This window comes from Pezoporus wallicus, unplaced genomic scaffold, assembly GCF_028554395.1.
Source record: "Pezoporus wallicus isolate ANWC-B61680 ecotype Strahan unplaced genomic scaffold, APGP_CSIRO_Pwel_v1 contig_6658, whole genome shotgun sequence".
NCBI lineage: Eukaryota > Metazoa > Chordata > Aves > Psittaciformes > Psittacidae > Pezoporus > Pezoporus wallicus.
The window spans coordinates 5,864,139-5,884,349 of NW_026642312.1; the positions used below are offsets into that span (position 1 = coordinate 5,864,139).

At 42.9% G+C, this 20,211-nt stretch overlaps 1 protein-coding gene across 7 annotated transcripts in view; it reads right to left on the minus strand.

Moving 5' to 3' along the window:
• The window catches only part of TENT4A (terminal nucleotidyltransferase 4A), a 60,307-nt gene extending 49,913 nt beyond the window's left edge, over nt 1-10,394 (minus strand). For all 7 annotated transcript variants that reach the window (XM_057428756.1, XM_057428759.1, XM_057428758.1 and 4 more), the window contains exon 1: nt 9,292-10,394. In XM_057428756.1, the coding sequence (XP_057284739.1) occupies nt 9,292-10,115 (824 nt within the window). In that variant the 5' untranslated portion in view covers nt 10,116-10,394. The remainder of the gene's footprint in view (nt 1-9,291) is intronic.
• Between the last annotated feature and the right edge of the window lie 9,817 nt (nt 10,395-20,211).

Consider the following 20,211-nt stretch of genomic DNA (forward strand, 5'->3'; position numbering starts at 1 on the left):
ACTGAAAAGTCCAACACATCAGACAAGAATCCTTATAAAAGGAAACAGATGCCAGAGTTGAAGCATGTGGGTGAGGTAAAGAAACTGGGAGGCAAAGAAACAGGGAGGCATAAACAGCTTTTCAACAGAAGCTTTGATGAAATAAAGGTTGCAAATAACACCACATGTTCTTTCAATGAAGCATGAGCTCCGAAATGTGTATGAGGACTTTGCTGTCTCAAGACCTGAATGGTGAATGGCCCAGCAGCCACTGTGTGTATTTCAGAAATCTGTTGAACTATACCTTCACCTACACTCCTGCAAAGCTGAAATGCATTATCTGGGAAATGCAGGTGAAATCTTACACTACAACAATCAAATGCATTTGATAATAGAAATCAGTGTTACAGTCAAACTCAGGAACAGTCTAGTGAAATCAAGGGGAATATATGCGTGATTTAATATAGCATATTCCGAGATACAGACTTTTTCCCGTATAATCCAAGATTTAAGACAGCTGCAAAAATAGCAAAAAAAGAAGTATGTCCAATGAGATGAATTTACAGTTCTTCTCCTCCCACCCTACTCACAGCACCCACCAGGTACCTTTATTTTTTTATACCAGTCCTCCTCATCACCAGTAACACTCAGGTAATAATACTCTAGGCCTTATGCAATGTTCTAGGCTTACAGATGAGAAAAGCTATGAAAACATGGTACTACATTCACAGACTGTAGTGTCATACCAAATCAATCTCATGTTACTACATAATTCAAAGAACAACTATCTTCCCCCCCCCCCCAGTGTAATTGTATGGAAGTTAGCAAACTCAAAGACAGAGTAAAAGAAAATAGAATTTACAAACCAGAGCTGTGAAATGTTTTACAGGTAGCTACCCTAAATACTAAACTCAAACAAGAATGAAGGCTACTTTGCAAGTCAGCTACTAAAGAGAGAATGAAAAAAAAAAGTACTTTTGTTCTCAACTACAAACAGAGTAGTTCATAATACGTTGTACCTTTTCCACAAAAATCATACTTTTCTTACTTCCTCTCTAAGCTTTCTCTTTATCCCACACTCCTGCAAGTCAGAACCAGTCCTAATTGTAGATTTTACAATTTTTTACAATTAAATTTTACCTCTTAGAAGCATTTTTGACAGTTCGTACACTCAAGAACCAAAGCTTGCTGGACTGATTTACACTGCAAATCTGTAGACCTGAGTAACAAAATTTGTTTGCGTTCTGGAAGAGAAAAAGAAAACTATTTTTGTTAAAGACGTCAATCCAGTAAAACTCAACCAAGTACCTTATTAATGGCTGGATGTACTTAGAAAAAAAATGCATTATAAATATCTAGAAAAGAAACTGATCTATGGCAAATTGATCACGGCAAAATAGATCCACTATGTAAGCTTCTGAACAGCTGTACATTACTTGTGACTTAAGCTGCTGGACTTTACCACACCACCAAGAAAACATCACAATTATTTTGTTGCATCAGTGAAGGTACATACCATATGTTAAATCTTGGAACTGAATCAGCAAGCTTGCTATGCTAATAAATAGAACCGCTAAACACTGAAATTCCTATCTCTATACTATTCTTTTCCAAAAGCCCAAATATAGCAAGTGATTAACATCCCAGACAAGTCAGAAAGGTTGCAACAGCACAAACATAATAGTGATGAGAGACCCATTATGCCCATGTAGATCAGGTATGTGTTACATCAGGTTAGCCACTGAAACCTTTAAGAGGAGCAGCAGCTCTTTACATAATCTCAAGCAGCAAAGTCTAATTCAAAACGCATCCATCGAAGGACCACAAGCAGCAAACCCTGCACATTAAAGTCAGTATCTCTGCAAGACAACAATAGCTGGAAAGGCCTTTCCTGGATTTAAGTACTGCTTCATTTTGACATATAAAAGAGGAAGCTTCTTATTTTAAGAATTTCAACAAAAGAACAAGGTGTTTCAGAGATGATTAAAGTATGACACTGGCTGTTTGGCAGAAGTGTGCATCACTAATCAGATCTACTGCTACCTTGTCAGAAGATTCCATCAGAAGATGTCTTCAGAAACCCCAAAAGTCATGTACAAAGCAGGAAAAGAGGATTGGATGATTAAGGCTATCAAAAAGGATTATGAGGAACAACTTAACAAGATGCAAAGCTGTGCTTGAGAAAGGATAAAATAGCTCAAAAGCCCAAAAACCTGCTACGTGAATTTCATGATCAGAAGAGACGCTGATGAGGTTTTTCTTCTTTTTTTTTTTCTTTTAATACCAGAGAGGTTTCCCTGATCCTATACAGGGAAAACTTGTCCCAAATCCAATTTTTGGTAGAAAATACTTCACAACAAAATCTGTTCCTAATAACTTGGAATTCACCAAAATCACCACTCACTCAATACTACATTTGTATCAGAAGAATGTGAAGCAGTAATCTTTTCTTTTTTTTATTAAAAGCATTAAGACATCCATAATAGTCAAACTAGCCTAAAGTAGAATCAATGCAACACTTGAATAGTTATGACTATATCAAGATGTCAACACAGATTTTGTAAATGGAAGTAGTATCTGAAAGAAAACCTTTGGAATTATTTCCAAGGATCAGTGAACCACAAAGGAAATCCCATTATCCACCTGGATTTCCAAGGCTTACGAACAAAATAAGCTTACATAGGAATAGAGGGAAGACTTTCATTAAGATCTTTAAAGAAGTGTTTTAAACAGAAACAAGCAGCTAGAACTCTTAGTTTCAGTCTTAAAGGAGGGTCACTAGTGAAACCCCAAATTGCCCTACACTAGTCAGCATCCTCTTAAGTGATCTGGCAAGAGAACAAAGAGTAAAGCAGAAAAGTCTGATACTGCAAAGTTACCTAGGATAAGGCAGCTCAAGAACTGCAAATGGACATTAAAATACAGACTGCACAATGAAGTAGCAGGCAGTTTGAGACAGGATACATATAAGCACAACAGAGGCACATGAGAAAATTCTGTCTTTACAAAGATGCAATGACAGGCTCTGCACCAGCTCTAAACACTGAGAAACAAGATCTTGAAATAAGAATCCTGTTAAAAGGTCAGTTCAATACTTGGTAGCCAAAAAGAACAGGCAAATGGGATGTTAATAATCAGGAAACAAAGTACAAGACAGAACAAGATAGCCCAAGATGTAAGAATACTGGGACACTATCACACACAGGTCTGATTCATCCAAGTCCCAAAGACACAACAGAACTGAAAAACATACAGATGTGATAAACATCTAGAGGCATGAAACAGCTTCAATAAAAACAACCATTAAATAGACTGGAAAACAGACAAGTGTCAGGCAATTCAACTTTTTCCCTCTTTCCTTCTCTCTTTCAAGTCAGCTGCAAAGGGCACTCATAGACTGCCTCAGACCTGTGGCTGGCAGCAACAACAACCTTAGTAACAGCCTCAAGACAAAAAAAAAAAAGGATCTTTACATAATGCTTACTTTAACTGAGGAACACCTTGCCACAGTACACTGCTGATCTCAGAAGCTCATACCAGCTCAAGATAAGACAAGACAAATTCATACATAAAATCCATAGCAAGCTGAACAATGCACTGCCTGTAGCCCAGGTAGCCTGAGAACCATCGATCATTTAAAACTGAGATCTTATTCCAGGAAATATCACCATAGGCTCACATTAATATATTCATCTCCCAACATTTGGCATTGGCCTCTAATAGTCTCACCCCATACAGCTGTTTATATTCCTAGTACCAATCATCTCTACTGCCAAAGCCCAACAACTGTGAAAAGCACCTCGAAGCTGATGTCAGGATTAAACTGCTCCAAACATGTCCCACTCTCCTTTACACACAGATGTGAGCACCTGTCATGCAAAGTCTTCTCAATGTTTTACTACTGTAGCTCAGCCTTTCTGACCTCTAGTACTATGTGTCCTCTCAAGTCTACTGCTGCCACAATATTTTCATTCCATTACTGAAAGCATCAGCCCCGAATGCTACGCTAGGTATCCATTTTGCAAGGAATCTTTGATCTCTACCTACACCACTCAACTTAGTTGACCACAAAAAAAAAGGTGTTCTGTTCTTTCGACAATTCATCCAACAGCTACCAGCAAACTCTGCTATGTACCAAACTTTAGCCATGAAAAACAAATCACTCAACCACATCCTGACACTCTCTCAAGCCCATCTCCAGGAATCTACTGCGACTAACAGGCAACCACTCCCACCCTCCTCGCATACTACAGTATATACTGACTAGTTCTGCCCCAGTGCTAAAGCCAGATTAAGTAAAAATTGAGTGTACATTGCCAGCACTGCTTGCCTCACATTAAGATCACTACAGGTATCCACCTAACACCACAGATAACAGACACTAATGATTTAACAGTGGTGCGCATGAAGCGTAACCCACTGTGTTGACTCTTTATTAGAGGGTATTAGAGCACTGTAAGTACAGGGAAGAGTTAAGATGCCACCCTTGCAAATCCATTAAAGCCTTTACATGTGCTAGACATGCCAGTGCAGACAGTAAAGGCTACACAGAGTTTCCAAAGTCTGCAAGTCTGCATTTTTTCAGCTCAGCCGAAGTACAACAGAATTTGCAAAAGGGGCTGACAACATGGCATCCCTACACATTAATTTGCATTGCCCATCTCTGACAGCAGCATAATAAGCAGCAAGGGTTGACAAACATGCAACTAGAGCTATGGAAGGTCCTGAATGCAATACATTTTTAGTGCATTGTACAAAACCCAGTAATTAAGTTTACCTTGGTTACCAAAGTTTAGCAATGTACCATAAAAGCAAAAAGACCAGTACAACTGGAGTTAAGAAATGCTTCAGCAAAAGGTGAAGGAATAAACAAAACTTACAATAGACTAACATAAACGAATATAGTAACACCACCACATCCGAACAGTTACAGAAACGAAACTCTGGACATGCAATGCTAATTAGCCTGGGCAGAGCACCATACTAATGTACCATAACACTTCTAGTGTCCACAATAAGCCCCAACAAGCCAGTTGTGTTGTTTCTGCACAGCACTGCAACGTATCAAGCAGATACGCCAGGTATTTTAGCACTAATCTCATTCAACATCTACAATTAATCTGAATATATAGTTGAAAGTATTAAGCAGAACAGACTTGTATTGTTAAAAATGCCCTCTTTACTTTGTTAAATTCATATTAAGAAGCAGAATAATTAGGTATGATTTTATACTACTAATAAACTATTAGCTACATCTTAAGAAAAAGTGCCTTATTACCTGTATACCCAACCAATGCAAACCTAGCAGTAGAGTCCTTAGTAAAAAGAACTGGAATAGCTTGGTGGTACTAGCATTTTGAAACAAAATTTCAGCACTTTTAAAGCCTCTGGATGCTTAAATTACTCATATATTTAAAATATCTACATTACAGAAACAAAAAGTATTACTTTGAAGAACAAAAGTGTCAGACCCCAAGAATACCAGATGTAGTTTAAAACCTCTCAACAGGATACTTTATCAAGAAAGCACATGTAGCTCTGAACATCAGTCACAACAGTTTGAACCTCATAATATTAAAGGACACTTATCTGCATCGCATCTGAAACCAATCATTTTGTCATCCATACTCCTAACCTAAACCCAGACATTTAAGAACTTACACTGTTGCTATCTTAATCACTCTCTTGAAGCAGTGGAATCAGAGAATCATAGAATAGTTAGGGTTGGAAAGGACCTTAAGATCATCTTCTTCCAACCCCCTGCCATGGGCAGGGACACCTCACACTAAACCATCTCACCCAAGGCTCTGTCCAACCTTGACCGCCAGGGATGGAGCATTCACAACCTCCCTGGGCAACCCATTCCAGTGCCTCACCACCCTAACAGTAAAAAACTTCTTCCTTATATCCAACCTAAACTTCCCCTGTTTAAGTTTTAACCTGTTACCCCTTGTCCTATCATTACAGTCCCTAATGACGAGTCCATCCCCAGCATCCCTATAGGCCCCCTTCAGATACTGGAAGGCTGCTATGAGGTCTCCATGCAGCCTTCTCTTCCCCAGGCTGAACAGCCCCAACTTTCGCAGCCTGTCTTCATACAGGAGGTGCTCCAGTCCCCTGATCATCCTTGTGGACCTCCTCTGGACTTGTTCCAACAGTTTCATGTCCTTTTTATGTTGAGGACACCAGAACTGCACACAATACTCCAGGTGAGTTCTCACAAGACCAGAGTAGAGGCGCAGGATCACCTCCTTCGACCTGCTGGTCGAAAATATGGTTTCACTCTCCTCATCCCTTACTTCCAGAAATCTGGAGATACACAGGTCAATCCAGGGCATCCTAAAGCTCTGCTTTAGGATATAAATAATCAAGCAAGACTATTCACACTTGAGTTTTATGAGAGGGAGAATTTCCTTTACAACACAAAGACTGGCATGCTGCTGTCAGAAGGTGGTAAAAGCACTAGTGGATACAAGTACACCAGAAAAAACGAATGCAGTACATACACAAGAGCAAAGCACAACCTTTACAACACAAAGCATTCCTAAAAATCACCACACCTACCACCAGAATGCCACTGAATATGTGTTTGAAAAAACAATGATGACTTGCACTGCTACAGACCATCTCCACCTCTGAACAAGAAAGCAGAGAGAGCACAGTACTATTTCAAAGCATGCAGGCATTTCATCAAAAGTACTACTACTGCAGCCTGGGAGAGGGTGAACAGAGATAACCCTTCTTAGTCTATTACCAAAAGACAATACAGTAACACTGTGAGCTAATGCATGTCACTCAGACATTGCAGCTTGCTGTAGAAAATCATTAGGAAAAAAAATGCAGAAAACAACATTCATAGCACAGTAAGCTTTAACTTCCATGCACAGGAGCATAAGAGCATCTATAATCAAGTCCTTCTAACTAGAATCTATGTCCAAAGCAGACTGCAAATGAAGACCCTTGACGGTTGCATACACCAGTTTACCACCACTGAAGGTGCTCTGTCAAGAGACCATCACAGTTATGGAAGTGACTGGGCTGACAGTTCCAATCAAGACCAGGCAATGAATGAGGAACGTAAATGAACCAAAGAAACTTCTGCGGGGATCTGTTGCCACCTCCATCTTTTCAGTACATTTTTATTTGAACAGCCAAGTAATACACAACTATGGTTTCAGGAAAATTAAGTTAAACTCACCAGTAGTCAAGAATTACTGCAGAAGGCAGACAGCCACTTCACCAGTGACAATATTTTTGTTATTTCAATCATGCAAGTACTTCACGAATAAAAAAAAATAAAAAAAACCCCCACAACTCTAACACCAAACAGAAGCTTGTTTTAGAATACACACTTGTCCAAGATTCACCCTGGGTAACAGAACTCGATGTTTAAAGCAGAAACTGCTTCTCATATTTATAAGTCCACAGTTCCAGCTTCCATGCTCTCCTTCAGCACTAGCTCCCTGCTACTCTACGGAAACTAGAACTACAGAATCACAGATACTGTAGTTGCTAGTGTCCCACTCCCACTGTCAGGTCTCACTGCAGGAATACAGATCCTTGACAGAAGATCAGGAAACACAGCTTTCACCTTCAAAGATATTTAGCCAAGAACTTGTCATTAACACATCAGCAATAGAACTGAATAGTGCAACTGAAGCCTGGCTAAACAATTTTCTTGTCTATGGATTCTCTATACACTTGAAAGGTGACATAACCTTTATTAAGGAAAACCAACTGGAAAAAAAGGTGGGAGCAGAAAATGAAAGATAAGGATATGTCATTGGCATAGGTGGTACTGCCTACAGCTAGAGGACAGAACCTGCAGAGCTCAAATTCAATCCCCAGACCTGCTGGGTGACCTGGGGAACTCCTTCATCCACTTGCCTGGAGATCTACCTCCGTTACACTGACTTGTCTTATATAGATAAATTAAAATGTTAATTCAGTGTTCTACTGCATCTCTATGGAAATAAAACAAATACATTCAGAATATTTTTTAAGATACTACTGGAACTTTAAACATACATCTTAACATAGGACCCAAAGCTCCCAGCGTATGACACCTTCTGTAAGCAATTTTAATTTTCAGTGTCAGTTTGGAATTAAAACACAGTAGTCTTGTCCTTCTCAGGAAAGGCTACAGTTTGAAGAAAAAAAAAAAAAACAAAAAAAAACCACCCCAAACTTGAAAAAAATATCTTTTAATACTTTTGGCTATGTCAGTGCCTGACAGTTCCACCCAGAACAGAAAGGGAAGACACTGTCGTTAGGTTAAATCTCCCACTTAATTTCTCCAGCTCTGAAAGCATACCCTGTTATCTTTATCTTTTTCCCTCTACAAATATGCACTGCCTCTACTCCATGGGCATGCAAGGGTCCTGGACTTTAGGAGCTCCAAGACACTATTTTTGAAATGACATCAAAAATCTGCTGTGGTCAATCAATGCACTTTTTCCATGAACCTTTAACACTGGAGATCAACCTTTTCCCCCAGAGTGAAATTTGACAGCTGAAACAAAGAAATCTCAGAGAACACCTGAGAGGCGCTTCTTTCAGGTTTAGTCCCTTCTACACACTGACTGAACCAAGCTGAATACTCAGCCTAAATAACTACTTACTGATATGAGAAACTTATGGCCACAGAATAGGATGAGCTTCTTAGACATGTTCGCTTTAGAAAGTCAAGATTTCAACTCATATATGGGCTGGCTCCATCCTATTCCATTTCCCTCAAAAATGTTCTAAGACCACATTGACTTTCAGACTTATTTCAGCAAGAACTGGGCACACCCCTTTCAACTGATGTTCTTAACACTCCCCGAAGTAATCAGTCTACTACAGCCTAAGGAAAGGCATTTAAAAATTAGTGCAAGGCTTTTCTTTGCGCTCCTCTGAAGACTTCCACTTTCCTCTTACACTATGAATTGACCTCATGAGCTTTGACAGGCATCCCCCACCCATTTTTGCTTTAATTATTGAAGGTGCCCTTTGACAGTAGCATGAACTTCACCTCTCACGCTACTACAAGGCAAGGCCTAACCCCTCGAATGTGTGGGTTCCCAGGCCCTGCCTGCATCACTGCTTTGGCCAAGAGCCACCCAGCCAGCACAGACTAAGGTCATTTACAAAAGAACACGTTTTTGTGATCCACCATCCCCTATCATCAACCTTGCTGCCACAGCCGGCTCCTGAGGAGTTTGCGTGACCCCCAACCCACGCATCCCCACGCCCGGAAAGGCTGTAGGAGAAGCTCCCGAGGACCCCCATTCCTCTGGGACTGCAGCAGGCCCAGGGGCCCCGGCTGCTCACCCCTGCACGCCGGGGCTGTATTTCCTAGTCTTCCAGGGTGTGCCCGGGCTCTGCAGTGCCGGCTGAGGCGGCTGCCGCTGCTGGTGTGGAGAGTTGTTGATTGCGACGCCGCGGCTGCCGGACAGCAGGTAATTCATCCCATACGTGCTGGCTTTATTTTCTCGTTTCCTACGGCCCGGGTGGTACTGGTGCTGCTGGGGAGAAGCCGGCGGCGGCGGGTGGGGGCTGCGCGCCAGATGCGGGGGCTGGTGGTGCCCGTTCACTTTGTTCTCGTGGAAGTTAAAAAACTCCCCGGGTCCGGGTCCGCTGCCCAGCAGCCCGGGAGGAGCCACCGCCGCCGCCCGGGGGCCACTGGAGGAAGAGGAGGAGCCGCCGCCTCCACCGCCGCTGCACGATCCCGAGGAAGAGAAACCGGGGCTGTCGGTGCCGGACTCCACCGACGAGCAGGAGGACGAGGAAGACACGGAAGGCGACTTCTGCAGCCGCCGCCCTCCGTCGCCGCCGCCGTTGACCGCCGCGGGGCCGGCGGTGGCAGGGGGAACCAGTCCGGTTAGCAGCGCCGGCGGAGAAGGCGAAGGCGAAGGAGGCGAGGAAGAGGAGCAGCAGGCACCGCCGCCGGGCGCGCCGAGCCGCACGCAGCTGTGGCCACGGGGCGGGGAGGCGGCGGCGGCTGAGTCCAGCGCCGGGGAGTTAAGGCAGAGGTAGTGCGGGAAGCTGGCGCCGCCCCGGCCCCCCACGCCCTGCGAGGTCTCCCAGATCTGCATCCACAGCGCATTCGCGGGGCCTTTCTGCTCGGGCTGGATCCAGGCCACGCGGGGATCCATCCACACCCGTCCGCCGCCGACCCTCACGGCCCGGCCAGAGCGCCGCGCCGCCGCCCGCTCACCGCTTGCCGCGCACTCTCTCGCCTCGGCGCGCCGGGCCCGGCAGCGGCGCTAGACGCGACCCGGGAGCACCGGCATGTGTCGTGCGGGGGGAGGAGGGCAGAGCCGGGGGAGGCGAGAGCGGCTGAGGAGGAGCGAAGGCGGCGCAAACTGTACCCTGCCCGGAGCGCTCCCCTCGCCGTTCCAATGTGGCGTCCCCCTCACCAGGGCCAGAACCGGCACTGCTGTCCACACCTGTTCTCTCTCTGATTCTGTCATTTGGCCTTTTCTTTGAGCAGCTTCAGCACCCGTATGGATCAAGTACTCCCCAGGGTACCCCCAGAGCCTCCAGTGTTCAAGGAATCATGACTCTGTTCAATACAGTACATGCTTTAGAGTTGTACGTACATATTGTCAAGGGAACCATAAATACAAGACAGTTATACAACAGTTGTATGGTACATCTTGGGTGATGAAACAAGTTACTGCCAGAGAAAATGAGGAGAGGTCCAGCTCTCCATAATTCTGCTACTCATTTTCCCTGCTCCCTTGCACAATCCCTGATATCTATCGGTGAGCCAATTTAACTTGTTAATTCAGCAGAAAACCATATAGGAAGAAAAGTAATAGTTTTCAGCAGTTCATTTTTAATGAGTTTAATTTGTGATCAAAGCTGGCACTAAAACGGGGTTGGAAAGAGGGCAAGAGGGCAGGACTGTTATTTGTTAGCAGAGGGCAGTTGTATTTCATGCAGCTGTTTTCTCTAACTGTTCCCTTGGACTTAGGAGCAAGAGAAACTGGAAGTCACTTAGAGCAAGTCATTCATATGTTAAGAAACAAATCTCTTTCCAGGATTATCAGCCAAATTAAACACAAAAGTATGCAATAAACTAACCAAAACTAAACCACATGAAAGAGCCATTAACTTGTCTCATATAAAAGCACATTCACCAAAATTTCCATCTGATGAAATCAAAGCACCCTTCTGACTTGATTAATCACCTGCATAGATTTCAGCTGCTTGAATTACTGACAGCAGTCCTTGGTTTTACAGTTCATCTTCTCGAAGGATGTTGGATATTTTTGTTTTGTTTTTCACTGAACTTGGGGACAAACAGGTCCCTTAAATCCATTCTTTTTATCTAAATGCCATGAGAAATAAACCACAGAATTATACTGTGTCTTTCTTCTTTTAACCCTGAATACTTTGCATTCTTGCCTCTATGATGGCCTGGATTCAGGAAGGAGAGGCTTGGATCAGCAGTATTTCTGCAAGGCTAGGTGGTATGGTGTGCTGGTGTTTAGAATGGTTACTCTGTATATCCACTTTGAAGTACTGAGGAGGCTGTAGATCCCAGATCTCAACCTTTTTAGTTCTGTGTTCTGACTTTTTCACACAGCAGGTGAAGATCACATCTTAAAGCTGCTGAGTTACTTAATGAATACTGATAAGTATTTTGGGGAAAAGAAAAAAAAAAAAAAGGAAAAAAAAAGACACAAGGACTGATCTTAAGGAGGTAATTCCAAGCTCTGCAGATTCATGACTGCTTTTCTTTATTTCATTCCCTGCCCTGCTGCCATTTTTTAAAAGTCAGTGTTTTCAAAAGGGACCTGATTTCCCACTTTGCTTATCTCCAGCTTCATTTTGAGGTCTAGCTGCTAGAGACTGCTGCCTTGTAAGAGGCAATAACTCAAAAGCATCTTTGACTGAGACACAGTATTCCTGACACTTTCACCAGTCTCAGCGCTGTCTTGAAAGGGGTCAGGCTGTTTCCTGAAGTAGCTACAGTCTTCTGAGAAGTGCTTGCCTCTCAGCGACTTAAGCTGCGTTCTGTAGAAAGAATTTATGAAGCTACAATGGTGCTCTGTTAGTTTTTTCCTGTGGGATCGAGGCAGCAAATACCTTGTGAGTGTAGTAGACCATGGGATGGAAGTTCTGGGCACAGTCTACTCAGGGGTCCACATCTGAAGAACACAGAGAAGAAGAAAGGCTCTTTCAAGAAATCTATAAGCAATGCTTTGTTAATACACCAGTTCCCCCATGTATCCTATGGTGGTCACCAAAGCTTGCGGCAAGTCACTGAACTATCTCTGCAGAAAAGGAGACAAATGTTCCCTTCATAACTACATGTAATATGAAGAAATAACACCCAATGGCCTGTTGTGGCACAAGGACAAGAAGAATTATGTCTTCTAACATCAGCTCTTACTCTTACAGCATCTTTACTAAATAAAGCACATTTCTAATCTTGTCAAAGTAACAATTTCCCTCTAAAAGTAAGTGAGAATTTACTTTGCAAGGATTGATTTTTTTTTTCATTTTCTTTTTAAGACTGGTTGAATTTAATTCAGTTGTCCTTTCCTGAATGAAACTACTCACTGAATGTAAGACTCAGACAGTTTGAAAGTCAAATATAGTTTTGATCATCAGAAAAAATTGCTTTCTTTTGAAAAGAGTTTCCTTCCAAATGATGAACTTATGAGGGCACAGATAATGAAAAGATACTAACCTCAGGAGACACAATGCCTTGTTTGTCTTGGAGAAGTTTAAATGCTTAATTCAGATTATTAATGTCATATTAAAATGTCTCGTACTAGCATTGACTGTCTCACACCATTAACACAATATGCTCATGTCTACTCTCTTTTCATCACTTCAGTTTCTTTAAGGCAGTATTTAACTTTGAAGTTATAGAACTAATGACTAAACATGTAGGCTTATTACTTCTGAGGTCATTTAATTAATCTGTTATAAAGTGTTTTAATGTGGCTGCTTGTCACAGAGAACACAACCACAGCTCCTTCTTGGATGAAGACTGTATTTCAGTTTCAGCTTCAGCCAAATACATCTTTCATTTGGCAACACTGACAGTACCAGAGTCTTTGGTAACCTTATAGTTGATGACTTTGACATCAGTTCCATGTTCTGATGACTGCAGTTCCAGTTAGAATCATAGAATTGTAGAATCATAGAATAGTTAGGGTTGGAAAGGACCTTAAGATCATCTACTTCCAACCCCCTGCCATGGGAAGGGACACCTCACACTAAACCATACCACCCAAGGCTCTGTCCAACATGGTCTTGAACACCGCCAGGGATGGAGCATTCACAACTTCCCTGGGCAACCCATTCCAGTGCCTCACCACCCTAACAGTAAAGAACTTCTTCCTTATATCCAATCTAAAGTTTTGCTGTTTAAGTTTTAACCTGTTACCCCTTGTCATATCACTGCAGTCCCTAATGAAGAGTATATCCCCAGCATCCTTATAGGCCCCTTTCAGATACTGGAAGGCTGCTATGAGGTCTCCACGCAGCCTTCTCTTCTCCAGGCTGAACAGCCCCAACTTTCGCAGCCTGTCTTCATACGGGAGGTGCTCCAGTCCCCTGATCATCTTCGTGGCCCTCCTCTGGACTTGTTCCAACAGTTCCACGTCCTTTTTATGTCAAGGACACACTGCTGGCACATGTTCTGTGAATGGTTCAGATAGTTTAGTAAGTAATAACAATTGAGTTGAATACCTACATGGGATATATGCGGGGCAGTGTTGCACAATGCTTGCTAGTCTATCTTTTTAACAAGCTCTCTGAACTCATTAACTCAGATACAGACAGACAGTGTCTCATACTTTTCAGTGGCTCGGTTTACACCCCTGGAAAAGATGAGATGCAAATACAGCATACCCGTGTGATGCAATCTTAGTTCTGTTCTCTGAAACTGTGAATTGGCTCAGGTGTGATTCCACCAGGGTGACACAGCAGCTGAGAGGTGACCAGCAGGTTCTCCAAGAGTTCGCATGCTTCAGGACATCTCCAGGATTTTGTCCCATATGACCTTCATTCTGGTCACCCACAATCTTGCTGCAAGCCTCTTACGCATCACCACATTTGTGGTCACCAGATCTCCTTCCTCATAGCCGTTGCAGCACATGGGATGGATGGAGAAGGCACAGAGAGTAGGGCTCAACAGTGTATCTGACCAGACTTGTGTCTGCTGGAGCAGGAAGAGAGAAGACCTGAACAAACCACAGTCTTGAGCTGGAAGGGGTGTGAGACACAGGCTGTCCTGCCAGGGAGGTGCATCTCTAACAAGTTGCCTTCAGAATGTGCTAGTCACCAGGAGACAGTGTTGGGGAGGATGTAGAGACTTTCCTTAGCTGCAGTCTTGTGAATTTTTTGTCAGTAAATACATTTCTGGATGGGGGAGTGGAGATACAGTTTTCATCTCTGAAAATGAGCTGATCACAATGGGGACACAAGCAGAATACTAGAACAGGAGTTTCTGGTTCTTACAAGGCATGATTTGGGCATTCTTCATATGTGTCCTCTGGAAACACATGCTTCTACCTTCTTCAAAATGGCTTCTCCCTCCCATTAAAGAAAGCCTGGCATGGGTAACCCTGAACAGGCTAAAATCATGTTATCTGTCCCTCCTTAAATCTTTCAGTTCTTCCTCTGTTGCTCTGTCTCCTCTTCTGATGAACACTGAGCATCAGCCAAATTTAGGGTGTTGAGGCATATTCAGAGCCAATTAAAGTGCAGAGGCTGAAACAGCTGTCAACAACCAGCCGCCTCCTCTTCCCATCCGTCCTTCCCCACCCCTACAAGAGTTGCCAGCCCTATGTCAGAGGAGCTGAACAGATGATAAATCAACAGCTGAGCAGCTGCAGCTCCCAGCCAGGCATGTTCATACACATGAAAACCCTTCCCTAGCTGCCTGTATGAAATAGCTGAGCGATAAATGGAGAGAGCGTGGGAGGTGGCTCGCACGCCATTCAGTGATGCCTGCAGCCAGGGAAGCAGCTTGGGGGAGAGGCTGCATGGACAGCCAGGTCTGGTCCTTGCCTCATGCTGCTGGGTGCGTGTCAATGCTCTGAGACCTTTCAGCACTGCACACGTTGTATAGATGTGCAGTACTACAAGAGGAGCAAGATAAGCATGTCACCTTGATATACCCACGTTCTTTTTCCATTGATATATTTGGGGCTTTAATAGGGATTTCTTTTAAAATTCTTCTTTATTATGAGTATTTATCTTGGCTTACTACACAGTAGTTAAATACTTATACAGCAGTTTTTACAGTTTTCAGTGACTTAAAACATTTAATTATATGTATTAAGTCACTAAAAACTAAGTGTTCTGTATCAGTGGTGGTCTATGTAAATTTTCAGATTGTTATTGTGTTATATTTTGTTTCTGTTCCTCATCTAGAGAAAGTTTGGAAGGATACAGGGTTTGGAAGGTTTGTTTAGGAATTTCTGCCTTTAAGACGTGGCAGTTTTCTTAAGAGAGAATGTGCTGCCAGCACTAACACCTAATTGAAGACAATTAGATCTTACCTCAAAACCTTATTTAGTCATAACAAATTGTGATAAATTAAATTGTGATAGCAAGATGTCCTGGATTCAGCAGTAGCAGTCATTTTTCTCCTTCTTAGTAGCTGGTGCAGTGCTGTGGTTTTGACTTTCAGCCTGGGAACAGCACGGATAACACCGATGTTTTTAGTTACTGCTTAGTAGTGTTTGGTCTGACAAAGGACTTTCTGAGTCTCATGCTCTGCCAGGAAGGAGGGGAAGCCGGGAGGAAGCAGAGACAGGACACCTGACCTAAACTAGCCAAAGAGGTATTCCATACCACAGCACATCATGCCCAGTATATAAACTGGGGGCAGTTACCTGGAAGGGCTAGATCACTGCTTGGGTCAGGCTGAATATCGGTCAGCGGGTGGTGAGCGGCTGTATTCTCTTCCCTTCTTATTTCCCTTATTATTATTATTATTATTGGTGGTAGTAGTAGTGGTTTTGTGTTACACCTTAGTTACTGGACTGTTCTTATCTCAACCCATGGCAGTGACATTCTTTTTATTCTCCTCCCCATCCCTCCAGGAGTGAGGGGAGGAAGGGGGGGAGTGAGCGAGGGCTGTGTGGCTGAATTGCCAACTGGGTTTAAACCACAACAGTTCTTTTTGGTACCCAATGTGGGGCACAAAGGGTTGAGATAACAACAGATCTGACCAGAGCATGTCTAATCATATCTGTGATAAACATACATTGTTTTGGATTAATAGTCACTCATCACAATGCTGATTTATTGGTTCTCAAAACTTGTTGCTTCTGATCTCACAGTTTCAACATGTCGTACCTTACTTAGAGCCGGTATTTGCTGTGTGTTTATCAGGTGGGGGGCTTGGGCTAAGGTTCTTGTCTCATTGTACTTTATGGTAATGACTTGTAATATAATAGAATCATTGATCATAAAACTGATCTGGCGTTCCCAGTGTGGTCACCACCTCTATACTTTGGGTGGTATATAATAGAAGCGTATAGCAATTACACATCTTTTTTCCCCTCCTCGGGTGGTCAGCCTATGAGGGAGACATTCTCTTACCTTCCCAGACCCCCCCCCCCCCCCCAAGCCATTTACAGCATCATTGTATCATTGCCTTTGAATTACAGGTTGAGAGAAGACGCCAAAGAGACTTCTATAAAAAATCATGGGAATGAACTGGTCAGGATTCCTCCCTTACTTATGTTTCCAAACTGGGAGGTCCCAGGATCATCTTTCAAGTTGTCGTTCTCCAGACTGTTGCATAGAGAACAGTTGAGGGCATACAGAACCAGCAGTGTGAATCCTGGCAAAGAGAAGGGATCCCAGCTTACAGTGTGTTTGCATGTGCTCTAAAATGGAAGGAAAAAATCAGATCTAGCTAGACTTTCTGTTAGGAAAAGAACCCATAAGTAATGCATTCTTCCTTCTAGGAGCAATATTCAATTAAAATGCTTTCCTTCAGATCTAAGATTTCTGCCGAGAAGAGCAAGATACTATTATAAAAAAGCAGGATAAATAAGTGCTAAGATATACAGGACAAGCTGTGACACATCTGATGTAAAACTTGCTTAGTGAGGATGTGCCCTGGGGCTCTCATCTGCCATGTTAACATGGCATCAGATAGGGCACCAGCTGCTTCTATACTAAACCTGAAAGCATCACTTATGCATAGCAGAATGACTGTGGGTAGAATTAAAGAAAAGTTACATCAGGTGTCAGCAAAGATGATCATGGTGAAAGATGTAGCTCACTTTTATTAGCTTCCAAGCTAGATCAAAGCCATATTTAATCTTGTGCAGATTTCTAGAAGCTAATTTATCTTGCATGGTCAGCTGCCTAAGTATTTTTCATTGGTTCTGCCCACTGTTTCTCATCTATAGGTAGCACATGCACATATCTAAACACATTTGCTTTTTAAATAGAAACTGCACTCTGTTGCACCTCCGTCTCAAGTATATCTATGTCCTGCATCTCCACCTTCAAAGCTATTATTTTTAACTGTTCTTGGGCCACAACTCATTTGGACACCCCAGGCAGGAGATTTTCAGAAGAGAAATAGCTTGATGCCAGTATAAAAGTGCTGACCTGAGCCATATTCACATTGGCCAAAGGATAAGTTAGCAGAAGAGTACAGAAGATCAAAAGAGAGCAAGATTTTTTTTGGCAGGGTTTTTAGGTAACGTTAATGTGCAGCAGCTGTAGGATAGATTAGATAGGGACTGATAGGAAAGAGTAATAGGGTTTAGCAGGTCCTTTGGAATCACAATAGGAACAAGGATGGGAAAAGTGTGTCATTAAGAGAACATGGCTGAACATTTAATCTGGTGCAGAGAAAGACCTGGTCTAGGAATAAGGACAACAAAGGAGGTGGAGTGGACAGATGTGGGTGTTGGCAAGGGGGCAGGAAAACTGGCAGAAGGCTGGCTCATCCATCAGCACACACATTTGCCATTTGCTCTTTGAAGGAGCCAAAGTCAAGGAGAGGGACTCTCAGAACAGTATTCAGACAGATCTCCCCCAGACTTTCTACCAGCATTCCAACTTTCTTGCACCAAATTCTGCTACCTGGTGATCCTCTCTGCTTAGTCCTGGTCTCCAGATAGTTCACTGATGATTCTTGTGCTTCCCAGCTGAGCAAGAGGTTTGGCTGCCCTGCAGCCAGCAACCTGCCTTTGAACAGTGGCCTTCAGTACTATAACCCTAACTAGAAGCTGCTTGTTTGCATAGTTGCTGCCAGACGAAGCTCACAATGGAAGACTTTTTTTCTTGGAGAGTCTCTGGCACAGCTCATGGTGTGGTATTGACTAATGCCATGAAAAAGGTAGATGAAGGACTTGCTTTTCATTGGAAACAGGTTGATTTAGACACAAACCAGATGTGCCTGTGGCTCTGTGGCTGCCTAGTGGGACCTGGAGAGCTTTTTTTCATCTCTAGGCTGTAGATGTTTTCTCATTCAGAGTTGCCTGGTGATACCTATGAAGTTTATCCCAGGTGGTTCCTCATGAGGTGGTGACAGATATGATTCAATGGACCTATTTTTGATGGATGGAAATAAATTCTTGAGCATATTGTCAGAAAGTGACAGATATTAACACAGTGTGAACCTCAAGCCTTTTAGGATTGTGGAAAATTCTCAGAACACAGCTAAACCATGTGGCTACCAGAGTGTAGAGTTAAGATCCGTGCTGCCAATGAGTCTTGCATGGCGGGAGAAAACTGCAGAACAAAATGGACTGAATGTATAACTCTTGTACAGTCTCTGCCTCTTATTCGCTCAGTTAATCTACCATGAGTGAGGAGCCGTTCAATCAGACTGGCCATGCAGACAACTCCACAGAAGTGATTCTGAGCATATAGACATGCTACTGCCCTTTCCAACTGCACATATTTGTCTCTTACTGGTTGAAAAGTGCTTCTCTGACACCTCTGTTGCCATTTTTTTTTTTAATGTTTTTGTTTATTTATTCCCTTGTTGATTGTGTAGGTCATGCTGTCCAGAGGTGATCCTTTCTGACAGTAGTGTTTCACGAGATGCTGTGTCAGGGACTCAGCCAATTCCTACATGATACACTCATCCTCTTCTAGCTCCTTGTTGGTACAGAGTGACCAGTCCCCTCTGTACCTCTAGTGGGGACTCTGTCTTGATTGTTCCCTTCATTAACTTGCCTTTAAGAACAATACAGCACCAGTCTATACCCCATACTACCTAGTGGAGTACTTCAGGAGTGGCAGCGTATATATCTGTGGCTGACTCTTGAATGAGTCTTCCTTTGACCTATGTCTGTTGGGAACAGAAAGTAAAAACTACAAGGATCTGTCTAAAAATGTTGGCCTGAAGACCTGGAAGCTGCCTTTTTTCACCTTTTGCCCTGTATTTCTTCCTGCTGTTTTCCGGTTTCTGCATCCTTGTGACAACGGAAATCTTTCCCTCTGCCCTGAGTGCAGTATGTTTCTTGTTGAGGACAGGTTACAGTGCATAATGAGATACTTTGCCTAGCCATAAGGATCCTATTGCCTCCTGCTGTCCTGGAAACCATCTGTTATTACTAGTAATGGCTCTGGCATAAGGCTAGGAGACTGGGTGGAAGTGGTTTGACCTTGATTATGCCATTTATGGGATAGACAGCTCTGCATCAGTTTTCTGCACATCTGCTAAGAACAGTTTCCTGACATTTGTATTGCATGGCATAATTCTTTGCTGGACCTGATTCAAACTTGTTCATTCATTTTGAGCTCTCTCTTCTTGGCCATGTGGAACCTGGCAAGAATTACAGACAAGACGTTTTGGTCCCACATAAATTACATTTGCAGTTACCCACAAGGAAGAAGAAATGGTCTGTGATGTCAAAGGGCAGATCTTATCAATCACCCAGGAAAGTTTCAAATCAGATCTGCTAGAACAAAATATTTACAGTATACGTTAGGAAAGAGAAAACCTTTTCTAGATCAAGTAGAGCTCTGGCTGAGTGCCCAGCCTTGCTGCCAAACAGCTGGCCTTCCTGTTGGAGCAGAAAGTAGAAAAAGGCAGTATGTTTCTCTGAAGGAATCTATACAGAGGTTAACAGAGGTAAGAGACCTTGTTCCCACAGACCAAAATTGCTTGGAGACTTCACTAATACCCATTCCGAATGCTTTCTGGAGAGCATTTAGGAAAACTGGTTTACTTAAAATGAAAGCACATTCAAAGGCTGCAATTCAAAATGCCCACAGAGACATGCTTCCTTAGGCTGA